Below are 23,120 nucleotides of genomic sequence, written 5' to 3'. Positions count from 1 at the left end.
CGCAAATATCAATGTATGAGGCCTTTCTAATGCGCCTACTGCGCACGCGCGGGCTGCCCTGAGCCTGCTCCGTAGCCCAAGCCCGCTATCTACCCTCCCTCTTTCTTTCTTCCAGGCTTTGAAGTAGAAGGGCGGAGAACAGGACTCCCCTTGCCCATACTAATAATGGCGCCGCTGAAGCGCTGAAGTATACAAGAGCATGCGCAAAGTCTACGTTCTGTGGGCTGCTGTAGCGCCGAAAGGGAAGATGGCGGCGCTCAGGTCTCTGTGGAGATTGCGGGCACCTTCAGGGTCATGGATACAGGGGATTGCGTTGGGGGCGGCGCCCAGCAGGTAACATTCTCCTTGTTACCCCAACCTGGAAATATTCTTCCCTTCTCTTTCTAATGGCTGGGGGTCTACCCTTTTGGCTAGGTAGCCCACCCCTGGGTAACTTCTAGAGAAATGTCAAGGTTCTAGTTCTCTTGGAAGCCGTATTTCAGGAAACCCGAAAGCCCTCCTTTCTAATCTCCAGTTGTCTTTGGGGAAAGGGCGCTGTGTATACGCACAGGGGCGTAGTGTCGCTTCGTCGCATCGTGTATTTCTGTGCAGAGGCCGGAGTTTGAAACAGATTGGTATGGTGAGCCTTGGTTCAAATGAAACCGAACTTTACGTAGAATAGCCCCTTTAGTCGCTCGGGGTTGGGGATCCTGTGGCTCTCCAGGTGTTGCTGGGCTGTAGTTCCCATTATCCACCTGACCAGTCAGCCGTGCTGGCTCGGGATGGGAGTTGGAGTCCAGCAACATCTGGAGGACCGCAAGTTCCCCATCCCTGCATTCACTTGTTATATACTTTACCATGGTGATGATTTCTAGAGGGGTACCTGCACTGTTAGCTATCTGATGAAGCAGGCTCATGTTTACAAGATCTCATGACATAATCAATCAGCTGGTTTTTTTAAGGTGCCACTCTTTGTTGGGTTTTGTAGGGCGGGCGAAGAAGAGTCCTAAGGGTAACATAGAGAGGTCCAGAGGGCCACATTCACCCCCCCCCAGCCTGAGATTTCCCACCCGTGCCCTCGCTGTTACCATTTGTGCTCTTAATTTCTACAGTAGTTTGAGGAACTTTTGGCTCCCCAGATGCTGCTGAATTACATCTCCCTCAGCCCCAGCAAGCATGGCCAGTGGCCAGGGATGGTGGGAGTTGTAGTTCAGCAACATCTGGAGGGCCAAAGGTTCCTCATACTTGTTCTATCTACAGCAGTAAATATGTTTCCTGAGAGATGCTCCATCCCTTTAGAGTCTAAAGCTTTGGATTCTCTTCCTCTCAGTGTGGTTGTTCAGCTTGTAGCATTGCCCAACATGGAGATTAAATTATTGCTGAGGCTGTACCTGTTGAACTTAAACCCAGGATACTGAAAGTCATTGTCTTAGAAGGGTATATAGTGAGTGAAGGTATAGGCCAGGAATGGGGAACCCAGCATCCCTTCAGACTTTGCTAGATTCCAACTTCCTTGAACCCAAAGCCAGAATGGCCAATGGTCAGGGCTGATGGAAGTTGTTGTCCAACAATAATACCCTCCAAATGCCATTCATGGGACTACAGTTCCCATCAGCCCCTGCCAGCTTGGCCAGAAGCATGTCAACAAGAAGCTGTGTCTTCAGTGTAGTGGGCCCAACTCTCTGGAACTTCCTCCTGTTAGAAATCAGGCAGACATCGGCCTTGCTAAGCTTCAAACGCCAGGTCAAAACAGTTTTATTTCAGGAGGCCTTTGCACCGCAAATGTTGTTCTACCGTTTCTATTTTCTGGGATTTTAATCCGTGTTTTAAATTTTATGTGTAGTGTTTTTTTTTTTTTCCATTTTTAGACCGCCCATAGCTAGTAGCTCTCTGGGCGGTGTACAAAAAAAAATAAAAAAAATTTTTTTCTATATGCTTTAGACATACGGTGAAAAGCAGGGTGTAAATTCCTTAAATAAATATATCAACCAATAAACAAACATCTGTTGAACTGCCAGCAAAAAAAATATAAAGAATCAGACAAATCCCACAGGCATCTGGCTCAGAGCCAGGAAAACAAGCGGCAGCCCAACTCTATGGGTGTCTGCCAAGGGCAGCAGCTGCTGTTGTTCCAATGCTTGCCCTAGAACTCAAGCTAGACAGCATCCTGTGGTCTGCTCGAGCTCCATGATTTATTTATTTATTTATTTATTTTTAGAACTTATATACCGCCCGACTAGCAATAGCTCTCTGGGCGGTGAACATAGATACAATAAAATACAATATAATACAAAACATCAGTCTAAAATCAAATTTCACAATCTAAAAACAGCAAAGGCTAAAATCAAATTACAAACATTACAATCATTAACAAAAAATTAAAATGCCTCGGAGTAGAGAAAGGTTTTAACCTGGCGCTGAAAGGTTGATAGTGTCGGCGTCAGGCGAACCTCCTCGGGGAGACTATTCCATAGTTCGGGGGCCACCACTGAGAAGGCCCTTGATCTTGTCACTGCCCTCCGGGCCTCCCTATGAGTCGGGACCCGGAGGAGGGCCTTCGTAGCAGACCGCAGTGTACGAGCCGGTTCATAGCGGGAGAGGCGTTCCGACAGATATTGAGGTCCCACGCCGTATAAGGCTTTATAGGTTAATACCAACACTTTGAATTTGGCCCGGAAGCGTATTGGAAGCCAGTGCAAGCGGGCCAAAACAGGTGTTATATGGTCAGACCGCTTCGTTCTTGTTAGCAGTCTGGCCGCCGCATTTTGTACCAGCTGTAGCTTCCGAACTGTCTTCAGAGGTAGCCCTACGTAGAGCGCATTACAGTAATCCAAACGCGAGGTTACCAGAGCATGTACTACTGATGTAAGATCCTCCTTACTCAGGTAGGGACGTAGCTGGGCTACCAATCGAAGTTGGTAGAACGCATTCCGTGCCACAGAGGCTACATGAGCCTCAAGTGACAGGGAAGAGTCTAGAACGACTCCCAGATTACGAACCTGTTCCTTTAGGGGGAGTGTAACCCCATCCAGGACAGGATATGTATCCACCATCTGATTGGAAAGACCATCCACCAACAGCATCTCAGTCTTATCAGGATTGAGTCTCAGTTTGTTAGTTCTCATCCAGTCCATTGTCGCGTCCAGGCAACGGTTCAGCACATTGACCGCCTCACCTGAGGAAGATGAAAAGGAGAAGTAAAGCTGCGTGTCATCAGCGTACTGGTGACAACGCACTCCAAAACTCCTGATGACCGCACCCAACGGCTTCATATAGATGTTAAAAAGCATGGGAGACAAAACCGAACCCTGCGGGACCCCACATTGGAGTACCCACGGTGTCGAGCAATGTTCCCCAAGCACTATCTTCTGGAGACGGCCTGCCAAGTAGGAGCGGAACCACTGCCACGCAGTGCCTCCAACTCCCAACTCCGCAAGCCTCTCCAGAAGGATACCATGGTCGATGGTATCAAAAGCCACTGAGAGATCAAGGAGAATCAACAGAGTTACACTCCCTCTGTCTCTCTCCCGACATAGATCATCAAACAGGGCGACCAAGGCCGTCTCAGTGCCGAAACCGGGCCTGAAACCCGATTGAAATGGATCTAGATAATCGGTTTCATCCAATAGCGCCTGGAGCTGGTCAGCAACCACTCGTTCCAAGATCTTGCCGAGATATGGAACATTTGCCACTGGTCTGTAGCTGCTGAAATCCTCTGGGTCCAGGGAAGGCTTTTTCAGGAGTGGTCTCACTGCTGCCTCCTTCAGACAGCCAGGGACCACTCCCTCTCGCAAGGAGGCATTTATCACTTCCCTGGCCCAGCCAACTGTTCCCTCCTTGCCAGTTTTTATTAGCCAAGAGGGGCAAGGATCTAGTACCGAAGTGGTTGCACGTACCTGTCCAAGCACCTTGTCCACGTCCTCGAACTGAACCGACTGAAACTCATCCAACAAAACATGATAAGACTGTGCACCAGACTCCTCACTAGGGTTAACTGCTATAAAATGAGAGTCTAGGTCCCGACGAATGCGTAAGATCTTATGCTGGAAGCCCATGATGGGTCTTGCTGTTCACTTTTTTTTTTAAATTCTGTGATGGGAGCGTTGCTTCCTGGGCAGCTCTTAATATTTCTTCTTCCTCTCCCCAGAGGAAAGCAGTGGCAGCCTGATGTGGAGTATACTGAGCAGTTTGGAGGTGCTGTCATGTACCCCACCAAAGAGACAGAAAAGTGGGTCCCTCCTCCTTGGAATGGTGAGTTTCCCCCGTAACAGAATCTCCCTCTCATAGGGAGGAAATATTGTATTGGTAAGGGGGAAGGGCCATAGCTCAGTGGAAGAGCATCTGTTTTGCACGCAGAAGGTCCCAGGTTCAATCCCCGGCATCTCCAGGTAACACTGGGAATGTTCCCTGTCTGAAATCCTGGAAAGCTGCTGTCAGTCAGTGTAGGCAATAGTGGGCTGGATGAACGGTTGGTCTGGCCCAGTATAAGGCAGGTTCCTGTGCTCCTCTGCTTTTATTAATTTATCATTCATTTATTTGTATACTCTTGACATGCCCAAACGGCTTCTGAGCAGTTTACAAGTCGTAAAGCCCATGATAAAATATCTATGCATAAGATGAGGCTCTTAGGCTGAGAAGGGTTCCCTGCCTTGCAAGCAAGCAGATTGTCTCACATGTTTTCTTCTGGCCTAAACAGACAGGGATTCTCCCTCGGATACAAACGTCTCCAATCTGACCATCAACTTCGGTCCTCAGCACCCTGCGGCTCATGGGGTCTTGCGTTTGGTCATGGAGCTGAGCGGGGAGACGGTGAGGAAGTGCGACCCCCACATCGGCTTGCTTCACAGGGGTACTGAGAAACTGATAGAGTACAAGACCTACCTCCAGGTAATCCAGCTAGAGTGGTTTCTAGAGTCCCTCTAGAGGCCGGCTGTGTTCACACACATAATGCTAAGCCCGACTCCCCTCTTGTGCATGGATAGGGCTGTTTTGGTCACTTGAGGACCAGCAGCCATTCCAACAACAGCTATGTGAGTCTTTATTGTTTTCAGTCCAAACCTGTGGAATGCTTTTCCTACAGAGCAGCAAACATTGAATGTTTTACACAGAAGGTGCCTGCTGAATCTCTGTTGCAGGTGTGGGGAACCTTTGGCCCTTCAGATGTGGCTGAACCACAACTCCCATCATCCCTGGCTATTGCCATGCTTGCTGGGGCTGATGGGAGTTGGAGTTCAGCAGCATCTGGAGGGCCAAAGATTCCCTATACCTGCAACAGAGATTCAGCAGGCACCTTCTGTATAAAACTTTCAGTGTTTGCTGGAAACTTTTCTGTACTGACATGGTTATGCAGACAGTTAAGAAAACATTCTGTAATACTTAGCTGCTGATCTGTGGTTTTTAATGAGAATATACACTGTATATATGTGTGTGTGTGTATGTATTTATGTGTCGGTGGGTGGATAAATGACTGTTGTAAGCCACTTAGATATTTTGACAGAAAATGCATTATACAAGAATTCTTTTTAATAAATAAGATTGTTTTGTTTTTAAAATCAACTTGTAAAACTTTACACGGCTTCCAGAAGAGGCTTGAGCAAGTCTCCAGCTGTTTTCAGATGCCCTTTTCCGCCTTAGGCTCTCCCGTATTTTGACCGGCTCGACTACGTTTCCATGATGTGCAACGAACAGGCTTACTCCTTGGCAGTGGAGAAGCTGCTGAACATCCGTCCGCCCCTGAGGGCTCAGTGGATCCGAGGTGGGTGCACAAGATGGCCCCCGGACAGATATCTGACAAAGCTGTAATCGCACCTAGCAAGCATGATGACGATCCTACCTAAGTGTTTCTGTCGGGCTTTTGTAACGCAAGCAGACTCTGATCTCTAGCAGTGAGAAACCTGTCTGCCCATGCAGCTGCGGTCCAACAGTTTGGGCATAAGATTAGTTCCAGAAGTGCTTCAGATTGCAGGATATTGGCTTGCATTAGTCAGGGATGGGGAGCCTGTAGCCTTCCACTTGCTGCTGGACTGCAACTCCCATCAGCCCTCCCCATTGGTCATGCTGCTTGGAGCTAATGGGAGTTGTAGTCCAACAATGTCTGGAGGGCTGTAGGTGTCCCGCCCCTGTGTTAAGTAATACTCTTAGGCTGTAGTGCTAAACACACTTAGTAGGGAGTGAACCTCTATGAGCTCCATGGGACTTACTTCTGAGTAAATGTTTGTTTGTTTGTTTATATCCCACCCTTCCTCCCAGTAGGAGCCCAGGGCAGCAAACAAAAGCACTAAAAAACATTTTAAAACATCATAAAAACAGACTTTAAAATATATTAAAACAAAACATATTTTTAAAAGTTTTTAAAACATCATTTTTAAAAAAACGCTTAAAAGCATTAAAAAGCAATTCCAACACAGACGAAGTCTGGGATAAGGTCTCCTCAAAAGGCTTGTTGAAAGAGGAAGGTCTTAGGATTGTATGGTTGCACGTGTGCCCTGCCCTCCGTTTCTTCCCTCCCCCTTCCTTAGGAGTCCCTGGTTCTATGCTTTTGGTAGCCAACCTGAATCTGTGCCTCCTTTCTAGTTCTCTTTGGTGAAATCACACGTCTCTTGAACCACATCATGGCCATCACCACCCATGCTCTGGACGTCGGCGCCATGACTCCCTTGTTCTGGATGTTTGAGGAGCGGGAAAAGGTAAGCCCTCCGGATTCAGCATTGTCACTGGAGACACAAGTGGCCTCTGTGGGACTGATGAGAAGTGCCTTCTCCCAGCTTTGGCCTTACCTGGACAGGGATAGCTTCTGGTTTCGGCTGCCTGTACTCTGGTACCTTCCATGTGAGACGACTTTTAAAGCCTTGTGTGACAAATTGCCTAGGTGATTGTTGGGCAAGGCCATCCTCAGCCCTTCCATCGACACTACACGAATAAAAATTCTGGTGTACCTTCCAAGTTTGTTGTAAAGATGACATGTACAAGGACAGGAGGGGGCTGCCTGCCTCCTGCTCAAGGTTGCATGTAACTCTCCCGTTCCACACATATCCCCCCAAAGGCTGCAGAGTTCATCATCCTGAGAATACGAGCTTTTGTTTTATAAAGCAATTTATGAGATTTCTAGCCCCTATGACTGTGGAATATTGCCTTGTAAGTTGAGCGCAATCCAGGTGAAATCTCGGAAGCCGCAACAAAAAAAGATTCTTGTGGGTCCAGGGAAAGCAGGACTTCAGTGCTTACTCATCCATGTCCCTCCCATCTGTGACTAAATTATGCAAAATAAGCAAATGAACCTGAGTTTACACGGGTTGTGTGGAAGTCCACTCCTCCCAGCATGAAGTTCTGATCCTCATTGGACAGAGTACACAGAGCCCTTGTTCAGCCGTGTAGGGATGGTGTTCCCTCAGTTCACTGCCTGCGGTGATGGGCAGCGACCCTCCGATACCTCAAGCAAAGGCCTTCCCTAGCTGTGCTAACATCAGGTGCTGGGGTCAAACGAGACCTTCAACAGTGGCCTTGGCAGTGGAGGCCACCCCACCAGCCTCAGCCAGCCTGCCTGCCTGCATTCTTTATTATAACCGGTCTAAGGGGTAACGCTGGCTGTCAACTTCCTCCTCCTTAGTTTCTGTGCCCTTGTGGAACTCAGCACGTAGGAGAATGTGGATAAAACTAGAATGAGTTGGCTTCGCCTCCCATTTGCTCTGGCTCCGCCTACTGTTGGGGTCCCTGCCTTCCACCCCACCAGTCCCAATCGCCACCAGCCACCGTTGTGTCTTTGCTAGCCTGTGCCCACTAGATGTTTCAGGCTACAACTCCTATCAGCCCCAGCCAGCCCTAGTCCAAAATATCTGGAGGGCACCAAGTTGGTGAAAGCTCTTCTACGTGCAAAGCATGTGCTTGGCCACTGACCTACGGCGCAAGGGGTCAGCTATTTGGGGTTTGTCCACAGGACCGTGCCCGGGGAAAAAAAGTCCAGCTTTGCTTTTTTGTCTTGTTGCAGATGTTTGAATTCTACGAGAGGGTCTCCGGAGCCCGGATGCATGCTGCTTATGTCCGGCCAGGAGGGGTCCATCAGGTAAGAAGGCTGCTTTGCAACTAGGCAGGTAAATAGCAAGGCAGAGTTGGGGAGGGCATGTCTTAGGCTTGTGTTGGGCTTCCGTGGGCGGGGGAATATTGAAAGGCCCAGTGTCCATGGCTCCTGTTTCCCATCTTCCATCACCCAAAGAGCCACGACCACAAGATTGTCCTATGTATTCTTGTTTATGGGGAAGAGACGTAGCTCAGTGGTAGAGCATCTGCGTGGCATGCAGAAGGTGCCAAGTGCAATCCCTGGCATCTCCAGGTAGGGCTGGGAATCTCCATGGTCTGAAACCCTGGAGAGTCGCTGCCAATCAGTGCAGACAGTACTGAGCTAGATGGGCCAATGGTCTGACTTGGTGTAAAAATGATGTATACACAAATATATGATCTATAAAGTATGGGGAGAACCAGCAAAGCACCGAACAAGTACATAGCAAACGCTAATGATAATCTCACAACAAGGTTGAGACATGCTGTGTACGAAGCTGTAAGTTGTTATGTGCCTTCAAGGTCAGGTTCGACTTATGGCAACCCTATGAATCAGCGACCTCCAGGAACATCTGTCCTGAACCACCCTGTTCAGATCTTGTAAATTCGGGCCTGTGGCTTCCTTTATGGAATCCATCCATCTCTTGTTTGGCCTTCCTCTTTTTCTACTCCCTTCTGTTTTTCCCAGCATTACTGTCTTTTCTAGTGAATCACATATTCTCATTATGTGTCAAAAGTAGGATAACCTCAGTTTCATCATTTTAGCTTCTAGGGATAGCTCTGATTTAATTTGTTCTAACACCCAATTATTTGTCTTTTTCGCAGTCCAGGGTAAACATACCTTATACAGAGATGCAAACATAAATCTTGACGTGCTCCCAGGTTATTGCTTCTGGCTTCAAGCATCCAGCGTTTAGAGTACATTAGTGTTTGCTATGTACTCATTCAGTAGTTTGCTGGTGGTTTGCTTTTCCCCATATTTTATAGATCATATATTTGTGTATAGTTCACGTTGCCAGCATTGGTGTTTTCGTTCAGCATACAACTGGTGCTTCAGTTTGTGTTGTTGCTGAGTCTGTGTAAGGAAGCTTCCTGTGTTGTGAGGGACAGGGAGTTGCATCACACCCACACTTCCCCCAGGGAATACCCCCCAGCGGTTCCTTGTTCAGCCTAGGCTGAAGCCTCACACCTCCCCCTATTATCTGCCAGCCCCTTTTCTCTTCTGCATTTGGCTTCACTGGAATTCCAGACTAGCCCTCTCTCCTCACTTCCTCCTCAGTTATGTGGAACTCTGAGGCCTCATTGTCAACATCTGGGACTCTCCCTGGCTGTTCCTGAGCATCACTGGTCTTCGACCTTGTGCCCCCAGATGTTGTTGGGCTACAACTCCCATCATCCCCAGACGGCGTGGTCAATAGTCAGGGATGATGGGAGTTGTAGTCCATCCACATCTGGGGACCATGGTTGAAGAACACACTGCCTTATAGCCAGGTTGTCTCCCAGCCCTTCTTCACCAGGAAGGCTTGCTGACTTGATCCTGCATCCAGGTAGGAGGGGAGCCCAGGGGGCAGCGGGGAGATTTATTTATTTATTTATTATTTAATTTGTATCCTGCCCTTCCTCCCACCAGGAGCCCAGGGTGGCAAACAAAGCGCTAAAAACACTTTAAAACATCGTAAATACAGATCTTAAAACACATTAAAACAAAACAGCATTAAAAACACTTAAAAAAAACTTTAAAAAAGGGTTAAAAACATTATTTAAAAACATATTAAGCAATTCTAACACAGATGCAGACTGGGACAAGTCTCAACCTAAAAGGCTAGGAGATCCCTGGCAGTCCTTCACAGCTTGTTTCTCACAGCGATGGGAACGCCACTTCACTCTGCATCACGCATGGGCTTCCAGGTTGAAATGCTCCTCCCTGACAAATGTTTAAACACACATGCACATGCATTTCCTTTCACCCTAGAAAACTTGTTGGAGGAAGGCGTGCATCGGCCAGGGCAACAAAGACCACCCCTTGCCTCCCAGGAAGGGCATCAGGGCAAGGGGGAGACAGCCTGGCCCCATCTGCCAGCCAGGGAAGATGCAGCTGCTCAGTACTTGCTTTCCTTTTCCCTCCCTGCTGCGTTTTCCTTTTATGCCAGCAATGATCATTCAAGGGGTGGTCAAGACAGTTAGTTCTCCAGGTGCTCTCTCTATGAGTGGTATTCAGTGTTGGAATAGACCTGTTAAAACAATGGACATAACTGCCTTGAGCCTGCCTGCTGTAGGGGGTCCTCTCTGAATAGGAGTTAATTGAGTATGGTTCTGTGGTGCCTTTGCAACATCTGCTTCTCTCTTCTTCTTCCCCTTCACTCAGGACATGCCTCTGGGGCTGATGGACGACATCTATGAGTTCATGAAGAATTTCTCTATCCGGATAGATGAGGTGGAAGAGGTGGGTTGCTTTCCACAGACAGGGGTGGCTGGCCCTCCATGGGAGGTTTCCCTGTAATCTCCTGAGTTACTTTGGCAGTCTTCTGCTGAAAAAAATTAAAATTGAACTGAGCAATACTGGCAACAAAACATTGCTGCGCTGAGAGCTCCTTTTCAGGGTGTCACCCAACCAACAATGCCCTCTTCCAGGGCACTCCATTCCATCCTCTTCCCCCTGACCCACATGCTTAGTGAGCATGCTTAGTCTTCAATGGGGTGTTTGGGCAGAAGGGTGTGTGTGTGCCTAATTATCTCTTATATTGCTAAAGACATATATTTTTGTTCAGACTTTCCCTGACCCGTAAAATCGGACCCTGTTTTATATCTGTATTTCCTGAATTCCTGTTTTTATGTGCCTTTACGCTACTGTTTTCTGTTAGGTCGTGCTATTGTTTTAATGATAGTTTTTACTGTTTTTTTATGTTGTACACAGCTCAGAGATTTTTTAAAATTATATTAAGTGGTTTAGAAACATTTTACATAAATAAAATAAATACTTCTGCAAATCATAGTTAAGATTAACTACAGCTTCTGGTTCAGATGTAACACTCTATCGACAGCACTAAAGAGAGGAAAAGGGGAGGAGAGTCCTAGGCTTGTTCCTGTCGCAATAAACTATGGTATGTTGTGTTTAAACTATGGTTTATTGTGACATCCAAACACAGCCGCTGTCTCTGTTTTTCTCCTTGGCCTTTTCCTTTTCTCCCTCCTCTTAAACCAGGGTTGGGGAGTCTGTAGCCTTCCCTGATATTGGTGGAGTCTAGTGCCTAGCAGCCAGCATGGCCAATGGCTAGGGACGATGGGAGATGTTGTTCAGTGACATCTGGAGGGCCACAGGTCTCTTAACCCCCCAAAAACAACATGTAAAACAAAACCTGATAATTGTGCTCTGGACACAACCAATCTAGTTGTAGATCAGAGATCTGGTGGGGAAGGAACTGGTGGCTGGGGTTCCAAAATCTACTGCAAAGCTAAGCAAGGTATCTCCTCTTGCCTCCAACAGATGCTTACAAACAACCGAATCTGGAAAAAACGCACGGTTGATATTGGAGTGGTCACATCGGAGGAAGCTCTCAATTGTGGCTTTAGGTAACAGAGCCACGGAAACCGAGAGGCGAGGCTGGTGTCGACCAGGGCTGGGCTGTCCTCTGTCGTGAGTGCCCGCTATGCCCTGTGTGAAGAAGCACTTGCTTTCTTCCCAAATCTGCCCGGACGACATGGTCGGATTTCTCGTCTTCAAGGCATGGAGGCGAGGCCTCTGGAGCAGAAGGGGAAGGGAACAGAGGCCATGGCAACATAGGAAGCTGCCTTATACCAAGTCAGACCATTGGTCCATCTAGCTCAGTGTTGTCTACACTGACTGGCAGCAGCTGTCCAGGATTTTAGGCAGCCCTGCCTGGAGATGCCATCGGGGATGGAGCCTGGGAACTTCTGCATGCAAAGCAGAGGCTCTGCCCCTGAGCTGTGGCCCTTCCCTGGGTTAACTGAATCCAGGGTTGCTGGAAGCGACCTGGCCAATTTCTTTACCTAAAAGGACTGCCTCATCCAATATAGCCACACCTGGAAACTGGGCTCCTCAGAGGGGGGGCACTACTGTGAGATTACCGCATGCCCCAGAGGCAAGCCTAACATGCGCTAGAACCTGGGCTTTTAGTGTTGCAGCTCCAGTCCTCTGGAGTCAGTAGCCAGCTAAAACTAGACAGCGGCGTCACGTTGCTCAGGCTCTACCACTGAGCTGCGGCCCTTTCCCATAGATCGCAAAGATGAGTCTTCGTCGCCTGCATGCCTGGCCTGGGGATATGGCGTTGCTGTCCTCGGACTCTGAGGGCTCCAGTGTCACAGAACCAGTCGGACCATTAAGGCTTCCCTCCCCCGTCACGGGAGGAGGTTGCCGAGAAGGCTGGGCCCCTTTGGGGCAAGTGGCATCTTGCAGCACAGGCGGGGCGAACGATAACGCTGCACCTGCTGCTTCTGCTGTGCAAGGCAGGGGTGGGGGACCTCCGGCTTGCAGGCCAGTCTTGGCCTTCCAGGGGGTCCTATTGGGCCTGCGAGGCAGTTTCCCCAAAAGTGTGCCCACCTGTCAAACCGACTGATGTGACTGACGTCAGCTGATTGGGGGGGCAGGTGGGCAGGTTTCCATCCTGCTGAGTGCTGCTTCGCCAGTGTGTTTCCTGTGTGGAATGCGCTGGCAAGCAAACCCCTGCAGGGAGCAGGATTGACACCCTCAGCTCATCTGCTGATGAGTGGAGAGTTCTCTGCAGCTGGGCACTGCTCCCCCATGATGTCAGATGACTGACAGGTGGTGGCCCCGCCCACCCATTAAAATGGACCTGCAGGTTTTGGGAGATGTAAAAGGTTCCCTGTCCATGATACAAGGACTGAGTTCAAGCCTTGCTGGAAGAACATCATGGCTTTGCTCTGTCATAGCACAACCTGAGCCTTGCCTTGCCTTGCCTTACCTTGGCCACATTCACACCATACATTCATTCCACTATAAACAGCCATGGCTTCCCCCCAAGAATCCTGAGAAGTGTAGTTTGTGAAGGGTGCTGAGAGTTGTTAGGAGACCCCCTGTTTCCCTCATAGAGCTACATTTGCCAAAGTTGCTGAACATTCAGTCTTTTTCCCCAGAGAATTATTTAAAGTGGAATAAATGTATGATATGAATGTGGTCCTTGCCTGAGATCAGCAATCACCTCAGGACAGAATCTTCCAGCCTTCAGCTTCGTTGGATGGCCCTGAGTTCCTGTACAATAAGGGATTGAGTTCTTATAAATGGTTTAGGACAGGAGTGGGGAACCTTTTGGCCCTCCAGATGTTGCTGAACTACAACTTCCGTCAGCCCTGCCAAGCATGAGAGCTGTCGTTCAGCAACATCAGAATATGAAGGTTGGAGACTCAGGCCCAATTCAGAAAAACATAAAATGAAACCGAGCTTTAGAACAGGGATGAGCTGTTTGTCTTGAGTATTCCCTCTCCCTTTTGCACAGAGGAGGTTTTATTTATTATTATTAGGGTTTCTAAATATAAGGTCCTAGGTCGGGTTTGTGGTCTGGAACAAGCTGCAGTTTCCTGCTACCTTTGGATATGCGAAACTGTGGTTTGTTCAAACCCACTGTCTGTTCCGTCAAGCAGGTTTCCCACACCTGGTTTTAGAAGCTTGTACCAGTCCCAGCAGGCAAACCCTCCTGGGAAAAGGGATGCAGCAACTTTCTTATGAGGAGTGGTTACAGCATTTGGGCCCTTTTAGTTTACAGAAAAAGAGAGTAAGAAGAGGACATGAGAGAGGTGTGTAAAACTATGCATGGTGCAGCCTCTTTCATAACACTATATCCAATTAAGCTGAAAGTTGGAAGATTTGGGACAGGCAGAAGAAAGGACTTCTTCACACACAGCACATAGTTAAGCTATGGAATTTGCTCCCTCAAGAGGCAGTGTTGGATGCCGATTTGATGGCTTTAAAAGAGGATTAGACAAATTCATGGAGGGAGGATGAGGCTATCAAAGGCTACTAGCCACAATGGCTACGATCTGCCTCCACTCTGGAGGCAGTAGTCTTCTGAAAACCAGTTGCTGGGCAATGCAAAAAAGGAAAGTTGCTGTTGTGCTTGGGTCCTGTTTGGGGGCTTCCCATAGGCACCTGGTTGGCCACTGTGAGATCAGGATGCTGGAGTTCCAGTATTATGTCTGATTATGAGTCCTAGCATTACGGTTCAGCACAAGTGTGTGACACTTCTGGTGTTGCTGAACTACAACTCCCATCAGTCCAATGGTCAGAGATGATGGGATATGTCATTCAGCAACATCTGGTTCCCCACACTTGGCTTAGCAGCTTGTGCCAGCTTCAGCAAGCAAACTATCTGGAAACGCATCCTTCTAAAGCCATCGTCAAAAATTGCATTTCCTTACCTTGTCTCTCTTCCTTTTCTTTCCCCATCAGTGGAGTGATGCTTCGTGGCTCAGGGATCCAGTGGGACCTTCGCAAAAGCCAGCCATATGATGTCTACGACCAGGTGGAATTTGACGTCCCAATAGGGTCGCAGGGCGACTGCTACGACAGGTGCGGCTCCCCTTTGTGGGGGGACATTTAGCTGCAGGGGGTGATTGGCACGCCCCAAGAACTTGCCAAGCCACTTCTCCGTCGCATGTATGTATTAAATTGATATCCCGTGCTTACTCCCAAAGGAGCCAGCGTGTATGAAACACATGATGCCCTACAAAACCAGGAAAGGTCTCCCATCAGTAAGAGTAGCTGCAATGGTTGATCCATTTTCTCCCTGTCCTACGATGGGGATTAGATTTATTTCAAAGTTTCCCAGGTTCTGCCCACAGATCTAGGCTTGGCTTACTTGTCAAATCCCTTACTGATGATATGCTTCAACAAAGTAACAGGGAGCCTGTGGCCCTTCTGATTGATTGATTGATTGATTATTTGATTTATATCCCTGCTGGGGGGAAGGGCAGGATAGAAATCAAATGTTGCTAAAGTACAACTCTCATCAGCCCCAGCAAGCGTGGCCAACGGATGGAGATGATGGGAGTTGTAGTCCCCCAACAGCTAGAGGGCCAGAGGTTCCCCACATCCAAGCTGTCACCGCTGACCCCTCTTTCCCAGAGTCCTGTGGCAATTTTAGAGAGCTTGGATTATGAAGGGTTGGGGTTGCTGAGTTTTGGTCCAGGGTCGGATCCCAAAAAAGGAGGCAAGGCCTCCTTGGTCAGACATTTCAGGATCACGGACAGCTCTGAGATGAGCCACTTGCTCCAAGAAGGGTTGAGGGGAGATTGGGCCCTTTGGCTCTGCCCCCTTGTGACCAACTCTAGATTCTTAAAGGGCCAGCCCTCCGGCCTGAAGATGGGCACTCTTTTCCTGAGCCTCCCACCTGGTGTGCTCCCAGCACTGCTGGACTTGTGAGGTCCTGTGGGTGGGGGCAAGGCGTTTGGTGTAACTCAGGGAAAAGTGCCTGTGAGAGTCTAAGCTCTGGCCCTTCCGATCCAAGAGGATCTGGGGGGGGCTCATCTTCCTCACCCTCTACCTCAGATCTTTCCTGATCTCCAGTGTTAGGCTCAGAGGCCTGCACCCAGTCTGGCTTCTTAGCTGCAAGCAGCCTCTGATTCAGTATCTTGACTGCTGCTGAACTCTTTGCTCATAACAGTCCTGAGCCATTTCAGAAGCTGCAAGATACCCTTCGCAGCAGTTGCCTCCCCCTCCTCCTCTAAAAGTCCTTTGGAAACAGAAGGCGTTGCCACTCCTTTTCTCCTTTTCATATTCACATATTACATTTATATCCCGCTTTCCTCTACGGAGCTCAAGGTGGCATTCCTATTCCATTCTCACAACAACCCTGTGAGGTAGGTTAGGCTGAGAGATGTTGACGGGCCCCCAAGGTCACCCAGTGAACTTCGTGACTGAAGCTTAGGGTTCTGAACTCGCATCATCCAGCTCCTAGTCCCAGCACTCTGACCACTACACCATACTCCCTGACAGGTACCTGTGCCGAGTGGAAGAGATGCGTCAGTCACTCCGCATCATCCTGCAGGCCCTCAACAAGATGCCCGAGGGGGAGATCAAAGTGGACGATGCCAAGATCTCCCCTCCAAAGAGAGCAGAGATGAAGGTGAAAAGAAAACAATCACCTGAGCTGCAGGGGGGGTGGCGCCTCCTTGTGGTGAATTGGGGAACATCTCACTTTTGGCTTGACCCTATTTAAAAGGGCAGCAGGTCCATTGTCATCTGGGTTTTACTGTGTGTGTGTGTGTGTTCTTTCCTCCCCTTACCAGACTTCCATGGAGGCCCTGATTCACCACTTCAAGCTGTACACAGAGGGCTATCAGGTGCCCCCTGGAGCTACGTACACAGCTATTGAGGCTCCCAAGGTACCAGTCTTGTTTTCGGAACGGTGTATAAATTGGAGGCAATATGGGACCTGCAACAGAATGGAGTGCTGCTGCTCAGAATTTCAGCCAGCCATGCCCCTTTTCCAGGATATTCCACTATTCCGTTCTCCCTCTTTTCCTTGAAACCAATCAAAACCCTATCTACAAATTCTCTTTTTAAAAATTCTACATATAACTTTCCATATATTACTGGGTCACACCTCAAAGAAAGCCTTCCTAAACAAACAAACAAAAATGTCTTCAGTAGGCAACTAAACGACATGGCATCCCTGTGTAATTTTGGCTGGTCATTGATTCCAGAAGGCTGGAGCTGCAACACTAAAAGTCCAGTTTTTACTGCAAGTTAGGCTCACCTCTGGGGCATGTGGTACTCTCTCAGTAGCGCTCCCTCTGAGGAGCACAGTTTCCAGGTGCGGATATATTGGACTAGGCAGTCGTTTTAGGTAAAGAAGCGGGTCACATCTCTTCCAGCAACCCTGGATTCAGTTAACCCAGGAAAGGGTCACAGCTCCGGGCCAGAGCATCTCCTTTGCATGCGGGAAGTTCCAGGTTCCATTCCCAATGGTGTCTCCAAGTAGGGCTGGGAGAGGCTCCCTGTCTGAAATCCTGGAGAGCTGCTGCCAATCAGTGTAGTCAGTACTGAAGTAGATGGACCAGTGGTCTCTCTCAGTGCAAGACAGCTTCCTATGGCCTTCGGGTGCTCTCGAGGACACTCCCATTTCACCACTGTCAAAGTAACATTCGGCTGCCAGCCAGGTCAGTCTTTGTATCTCTTTCACCTCGGGAAGCAAAATGTCTTCGGCTGGCCCTGCACACCACTTTAAAATTTGGTGGGGGCAGAGAAAGTCGCTCCGAGCCCACTCCCAAATGCTCATTGCATTGGCCACACCTGCAGACTCTCTTCACTTTGCTGGAGATGAAGCCCCAGAACCCGTTGCAACGCCTCGTGCTGCAAGCCCCGAGAAAGTTCCAAGGCCATGCCCCGCTTTGAATTAGGCCCAGCAAGTCCTCCCACCCGCCCATCGGTACTGTGATAACCCGGCTAACCAATCTGGGTCTAATTCTCCTCTCCGCTCTGCGCTCTTGCCCTCCAGGGGGAGTTCGGCGTGTACCTGGTCTCCGACGGCAGCAGCCGGCCTTACCGCTGCAAGATTAAGGCTCCAGGCTTTGCCCATCTGGTAAGAGCAAAAAGGATGGAGAAGGGTGTGTGTGCAGTGGCTCCCATTGGGACTGGTGGGCCGTAGCGCAGTAGCACATTCAGGAGTGCAGGGTCCCTTCGTGATAGTCACAGCTGTGCCCCCTTTTTTGCTGCGGGGTTGGGAATGAGATTCTTGCTAACCCCCTCTCCCACAACAACAGACCCTGGGCCAGTCACTATATCTCTGAGCTTCATCCTACCTCACAGGGTTGTTGTGAGGATAAAATGGATGGAGAGGAGAATCATGTATGCTATCTTGAGCCCCTTGGAGGAAAGGTGGCATATAAATATAATAAGTTGTTAAAAATGTAAAAATGAAATTTATACCCTGCCTTCCTTTCATCAAGGAACCCAAGACAGCATACAGGTGGTTCCCACGCAGTCTCCCATCCAGTCACTGACCAGATCCAGAGCAGCTTAGCTTCAGCAAGGCAAAGGCCTGACGCGCCTTCAGACTATAGCTTGGGGCAAGAGCTGACAAGCACATTCAAGCCAGGCGGAAACCAGTCGGGGAGTAAAGCAGGACCGCTGAGGGGAGAGTTCCAAGGACTAGATAGAGGGGCCAAAGGGCCACATTCATGCTCCCAGGCTTGAGGTTCTCCACCTCTGCTTTACTGTACCCTCATAGTCCACCAACCGGAGCCAGGTGCAAAACAGGGGCTGGGAAGGTGGCACCAGACCTAAAATGGCGACTTGGGGTCCCAGTTGCCTACCGTGTCCCATGAGGCACGCGCTGGGATGACTTCCATATACAACTACAGATCTACACCTGAGTTACTCCAGCCCAAGAATGGGGAAGGAAATAGGAGCTGTTTTTCTTTGCAGTCCTGCCCTGGCCACCAGTAGGCGCCCACAGGGCGTGGCAGATGACAGGGGGCAAGCAAGGACCTTGGCTAGCTCCAAGCTGGTGGCTTACTCTCAAGATCTGCTGCTCAGCTGAGAACTTCTCCTCCCTCTGAGGCCATCCTGCCACAGCCGTCTCAGGTGTGGATCTGGATCCAGCACATTCATGGCTTGTGTTGCTCCCCCTGGTCCTGCAGGCTGCCCCTTCTCTCTGTCCGAGGCTTGACTGCATGCCCCCCTCCTTCAGGATCGCGAGATCAGCATTCCCAGAATTTGGTTACAAGGAACGTGACACATTTTAACAGAACGGCGCCAGAATTACTTGCTCGGGGGGGCGGTGTCAGAGGGAATTTCCCTGCTCTTCAGCTGTGTCTATTACTCATTCTTCCTACTGGGCTCGGAGCGTCCAGCATAGCAAACATAAGATCACCATCCTTCTGCTAGTGTGCTTGGCTGGGGAGGGGGGGAGGTTTCCTTCCTGTCTCGTGTTCCTCTTCTCACCACCTAAATTTAGGGAAATAGGTTGTGCCTGTTCGATCCCTGCAAGCTCTTGGAGGTTCGGGTGCACGTATGGGGAAGCATGGCATGGGAAATTATATATATATATATATATATATTCAAAACTTGCCATGTGTCCAGACAGAAAATGCTGTGAATGCTCTGAATTTTGTCTCTCGACTTAAGCAAATTTCTGTGGTTATTTTTGCATGAATCTGTTTCGGTCGGTCCTGCAAGAGAGGCAAATTGATCTTGTCTGGTTACTGAGCTTCTGACTCCTGCAACATTCATTCACAGCACAATCCTATATAGGACTACTTGGAAATAGGTCCCGCTGAGTTCAGTGGGGCTTAATCCCTGACAAGTGGGTATAGGAACACAGGAAGCTGATTTGAACTGAGTTGGACCCATTGGTCCATCGAGCTCAGTGTTGTCTGCACTGACTGGCAGCTGCTCTTCAGGTTTTCAGGTGGGAGTTTCTCCCAGCCCTTCCTGGAGATGCCATAGGGGATTGCACCTGGGACCTTCTGCATGCAAGAAAGATGCCGAACAGCAGCCCTTTCCCAAGTTTTTAAAACTCCCCAAAGAGAGGGAAGAGGTTTGCAGCCTCAGCCAGCTCCTGGGTACAGATGGCTTCAGCAGGAATTGCTTGCGTAGTGTTTTTAAGCAAGTTTTTAGACCTTATGAAATGTTTTCTAAATCAAAGACAAGCTTTCTCAGGAAGCTGAATTTGGATTGTCCAATGTTGCTTCTTCCCCTCTTCTCATATGTGCAATGTGAAGCTGATGAAGAATATGTGGGGAACCTTTGACCCCCCCGAAGATGCTGAATGATAACTCCCATCATCTCTGGCCATTGGCTGGGCTTGCTGGGACTTAATTCTGCTGAAAACAAAACCCATAATGACTGTTGTGGTGTTGCTTGTTAAGTTTATCTCTCGCCCTTCCTCCTGAAGGAGCCCAGGGCAACAAATACATCAATAATAACAACCAACGTTGTAAAAAGAATTCTGAAAACATCCTAAAAGCAGTTCAAACCGGTCTCTCAGCCAGGTTGCCAGGGAGAGTGAACTGTCAGCCATCAAATGAGTGGGTAAACAAGGATGTCTTTAAATTGCTCCTGAAAATCAATGGTGGGGGAGGGAGACACCTCACCAGGGAGGGCATTCCACAAATGTGGGGAACCACCACTGAAAAGACCCTGCCACGGGTCAACCAGACAGCCCCACCATCGAAACCCCTCCTGCCGATTGTAGAGTCAGAGGTGTTTGATGCTGATGTTGCAGTTGCTCTTAAATGTTTGCCTTTCCCATCTGTTTTCCGTAGGCTGGCCTGGATATGATGTCAAGGGGTCATATGCTTGCGGATGTAGTGGCCATTATCGGTAGGTGTGATTTTCATTCCTTTCTCCTAGCCTGGCCTTTTTTTCTTTTGTGGGGGTGGAGGAAACAGGTAACCAGTTTTCTGTTAGGATGGCAGGTGGGGGGGGTAGAGAGAAGAGGCCAACAACATTGTCCGTCCTTGTTGGCTTACTGCGGGTTTGGGGAGTTCATGGCTCTCCAGGTGATGTTGGACTCCAACTCCCAGCATCCCTAACCATTGGCTGTGCTGATGGGAGTTGGATTGTAACATCATCTGGTGAGCTACAAGAGGAACCAAAGACAAAGATGATCCATACTAGGTGGGAGAATGGAATGGAGTATCCTGAGTGAGAACACTCAGCCCTGAAGGGATGGAGAACCTGTTGGGATACAGCTCCCAGCAACCCTGACCATTGGCTGTGCTGGCTAACGTTGATGGGAGTTGGAACCCAGCAACATCCCTATTACAGTGCACAGGACCTTGGTGCTTTTTTTTTAAAAAATTCTCCTCTTCCTCAGGCACCCAGGATATTGTCTTTGGCGAAGTGGATAGATAAGCATTGAGCTGCCTGGACTGAACAGACGTTGCTCCTCGGAGAGGGCGGCCTCTTCTTCTCTGGCCTTTCGGGCCGCCCAGCAAGGACTGTGCATGCCTCTTCCTTTTTGTGTGTGTCTCTTTATACAGTCTTGTGTGGCCCTTCCTTGTGACAGGGCTTAGCTAAAATTAAATTAAACTCTCTCAGCAAAAGCTGTGGAATGGAAGCAACCCGTGTGTGTGTGTGTGTGTGTGATGGTGGGGGACAAGGTAAGGAATCTGGGGCCCCACTGGGGCCTGCTGATGCCCTCTTCTGCCCACAGCCCCGCCTCCCTCGACATCCTCTTCCTTTGGTTAGGCTGCAGTTCTCAGAGCTCTCTCAGCACTAAGGCTTTTTTAAATAAATAAAAAGTCTTTGCTTTACATATATGATGATTGGATTGGATTTCTTGCCTGCCTTTCACCATCAGGTCCCAGGATAGGATGACAACAATATAACATTCATCACCTAATAACCATTTAAAAGCAAATTGTAGTTACAGGAATAGGGTGGGTCCTGGAAAAGTACATCTCAGATTTTGAAGGCCAGGGTAAAGAGGTCTCTCCTCCAGTTTTCAGGGCATGGAACTGAACTGGCAGCTCGTGCACGGAGGGAGTTGGAGAGCCTCATTTCGCAGCCCCTCAGAAATCATTCCCCTCCCCGCCCCAAGATGGACTAGATTCTGACGTAAGACCATATTATTTATTTATTTATTATTTGTACCCCGCCCTTCCTCCCAGCAGGATCTAATTATGTCTGAATGCATGTAGTATTTCACTCAACTCACTTTTGTCAAGGAAAAAAGATAATTGGGAACATCTAAATTCATTGTGTGCTCCCTCCTGCTACCCATTCATGTCAGGTCCTGGGTTTCCTGAATCAACTCACCTTGTAGTCCTTGTATTTTCATGTGTGCGCAGTGTCTGAAAGTGTGAGAAAAGGGGTGTTTGTGTATATGTAAGAGGTGTGGCCCCTGTTCTTGCAGGGGGTGCAGAGGTTCATTAGGATTCAGATGAGTCAAGCCAGGTTGATTCTTTGCCCAGATTTTATTCGGGGGGGGGGGAGGCAACACGTTTACAGATAACACGGAAAGGAACAGGCAGGCATAGAATCGTAAAGTTGGAAGGGGCCTATAAACACTTAAGTCCAGTACCACTTATATCCCTTCAGTGACCAGGAACCCCACCGTGGTTTCGGATGCGCTCCAAGGGCCGAGTGGCTGTGGCACATATCATGATCCAACACGGTCACATTTGACTTCAAAAGAGGAAACTTCACAAAAATGAGGGGATTGGTAAAAAGAAAGCTGAAAAACAAAGTCCAGAGGGTCACATCACTTGAAAATGCTTGGTAGTTGTTTAAAAACACTATATTAGAAGCTCAACTGGAGTGCATACCGCAGATCAGAAAAGGTACCGCCAGGGCCAAGAAGATGCCAGCATGGTTAACGAGCAAAGTCAAGGAAGCTCTTAGAGGCAAAAAGTCTTCCTTCAGAAAATGGAAGTCTTGTCCGAATGAAGAAAATAAAAAAGAACACAAAGTCTGGCAAAAGAAATGCAAGAAGACAATAAGGGATGCTAAAAAAGAATTTGAGGAGCACATTGCTAAGAACATAAAAACCAACAACAAAAAATTCTATAAATACATTCAAAGCAGGAGACCATCTAGGGAGACAATTGGACCCTTGGATGATAAGGGAGTCAAAGGGGTCCTAAAGAACGATAAGGAGATTGCAGAGAAGCTAAATGAATTCTTTGCATCTGTCTTCACAGTGGAAGATATAGGGCAGATCCCTGAACCTGAACTAACATTTGCAGGAAGGGATTCTGAGGAACTAAGACAAATAGTGGTAATGAGAGAGGAAGTTCTAAGCTTAATGGATAATATAAAAACTGACAAATCACCGGGCCCGGATGGCATCCACCCGAGAGTTCTCAAAGAACTCAAAGGTGAAATTGCTGATCTGCTAACTAAAATATGTAACTTGTCCCTCGGGTCCTCCTCCGTGCCTGAGGACTGGAAAGTGGCAAATGTAACGCCAATCTTCAAAAAGGGATCCAGGGGGGATCCCGGAAATTACAGGCCAGTTAGCTTAACTTCTGTCCCTGGAAAACTGGTAGAAAGTATTATTAAAGCTAGATTAACTAAGCACATAGAAGAACAAGCCTTGCTGAAGCAGAGCCAGCATGGCTTCTGCAAGGGAAAGTCCTGTCTCAGTAACCTATTAGAATTCTTTGAG

The 23,120-nt window shown here is 48.6% G+C and overlaps 1 protein-coding gene across 1 annotated transcript; it reads left to right on the top strand.

Moving 5' to 3' along the window:
- Positions 1-9: 9 nt before the first annotated feature.
- On the top strand, positions 10-21,072 carry NDUFS2 (NADH:ubiquinone oxidoreductase core subunit S2). Its single transcript, XM_061606605.1, has 14 exons — positions 10-333; positions 4,127-4,230; positions 4,676-4,866; positions 5,614-5,734; positions 6,553-6,665; positions 7,964-8,038; positions 10,397-10,474; positions 11,516-11,601; positions 14,453-14,572; positions 15,998-16,127; positions 16,291-16,386; positions 17,502-17,585; positions 20,272-20,329; positions 20,826-21,072. Exons 1-14 carry the CDS (start codon positions 200-202, stop codon positions 20,861-20,863), a joined length of 1,428 nt encoding a protein of 475 aa, XP_061462589.1. The 5' UTR covers positions 10-199; the 3' UTR covers positions 20,864-21,072.
- The last annotated feature ends 2,048 nt before the right edge of the window (positions 21,073-23,120 follow it).

This window comes from Rhineura floridana, chromosome 22 (genome assembly GCF_030035675.1).
Source record: "Rhineura floridana isolate rRhiFlo1 chromosome 22, rRhiFlo1.hap2, whole genome shotgun sequence".
In the NCBI taxonomy this organism is placed as follows: Eukaryota; Metazoa; Chordata; class Lepidosauria; order Squamata; family Rhineuridae; genus Rhineura; species Rhineura floridana.
The sequence above is the reverse complement of the archived record's forward strand: the minus strand, read 5'-3'. Positions and strand labels throughout refer to the sequence as shown.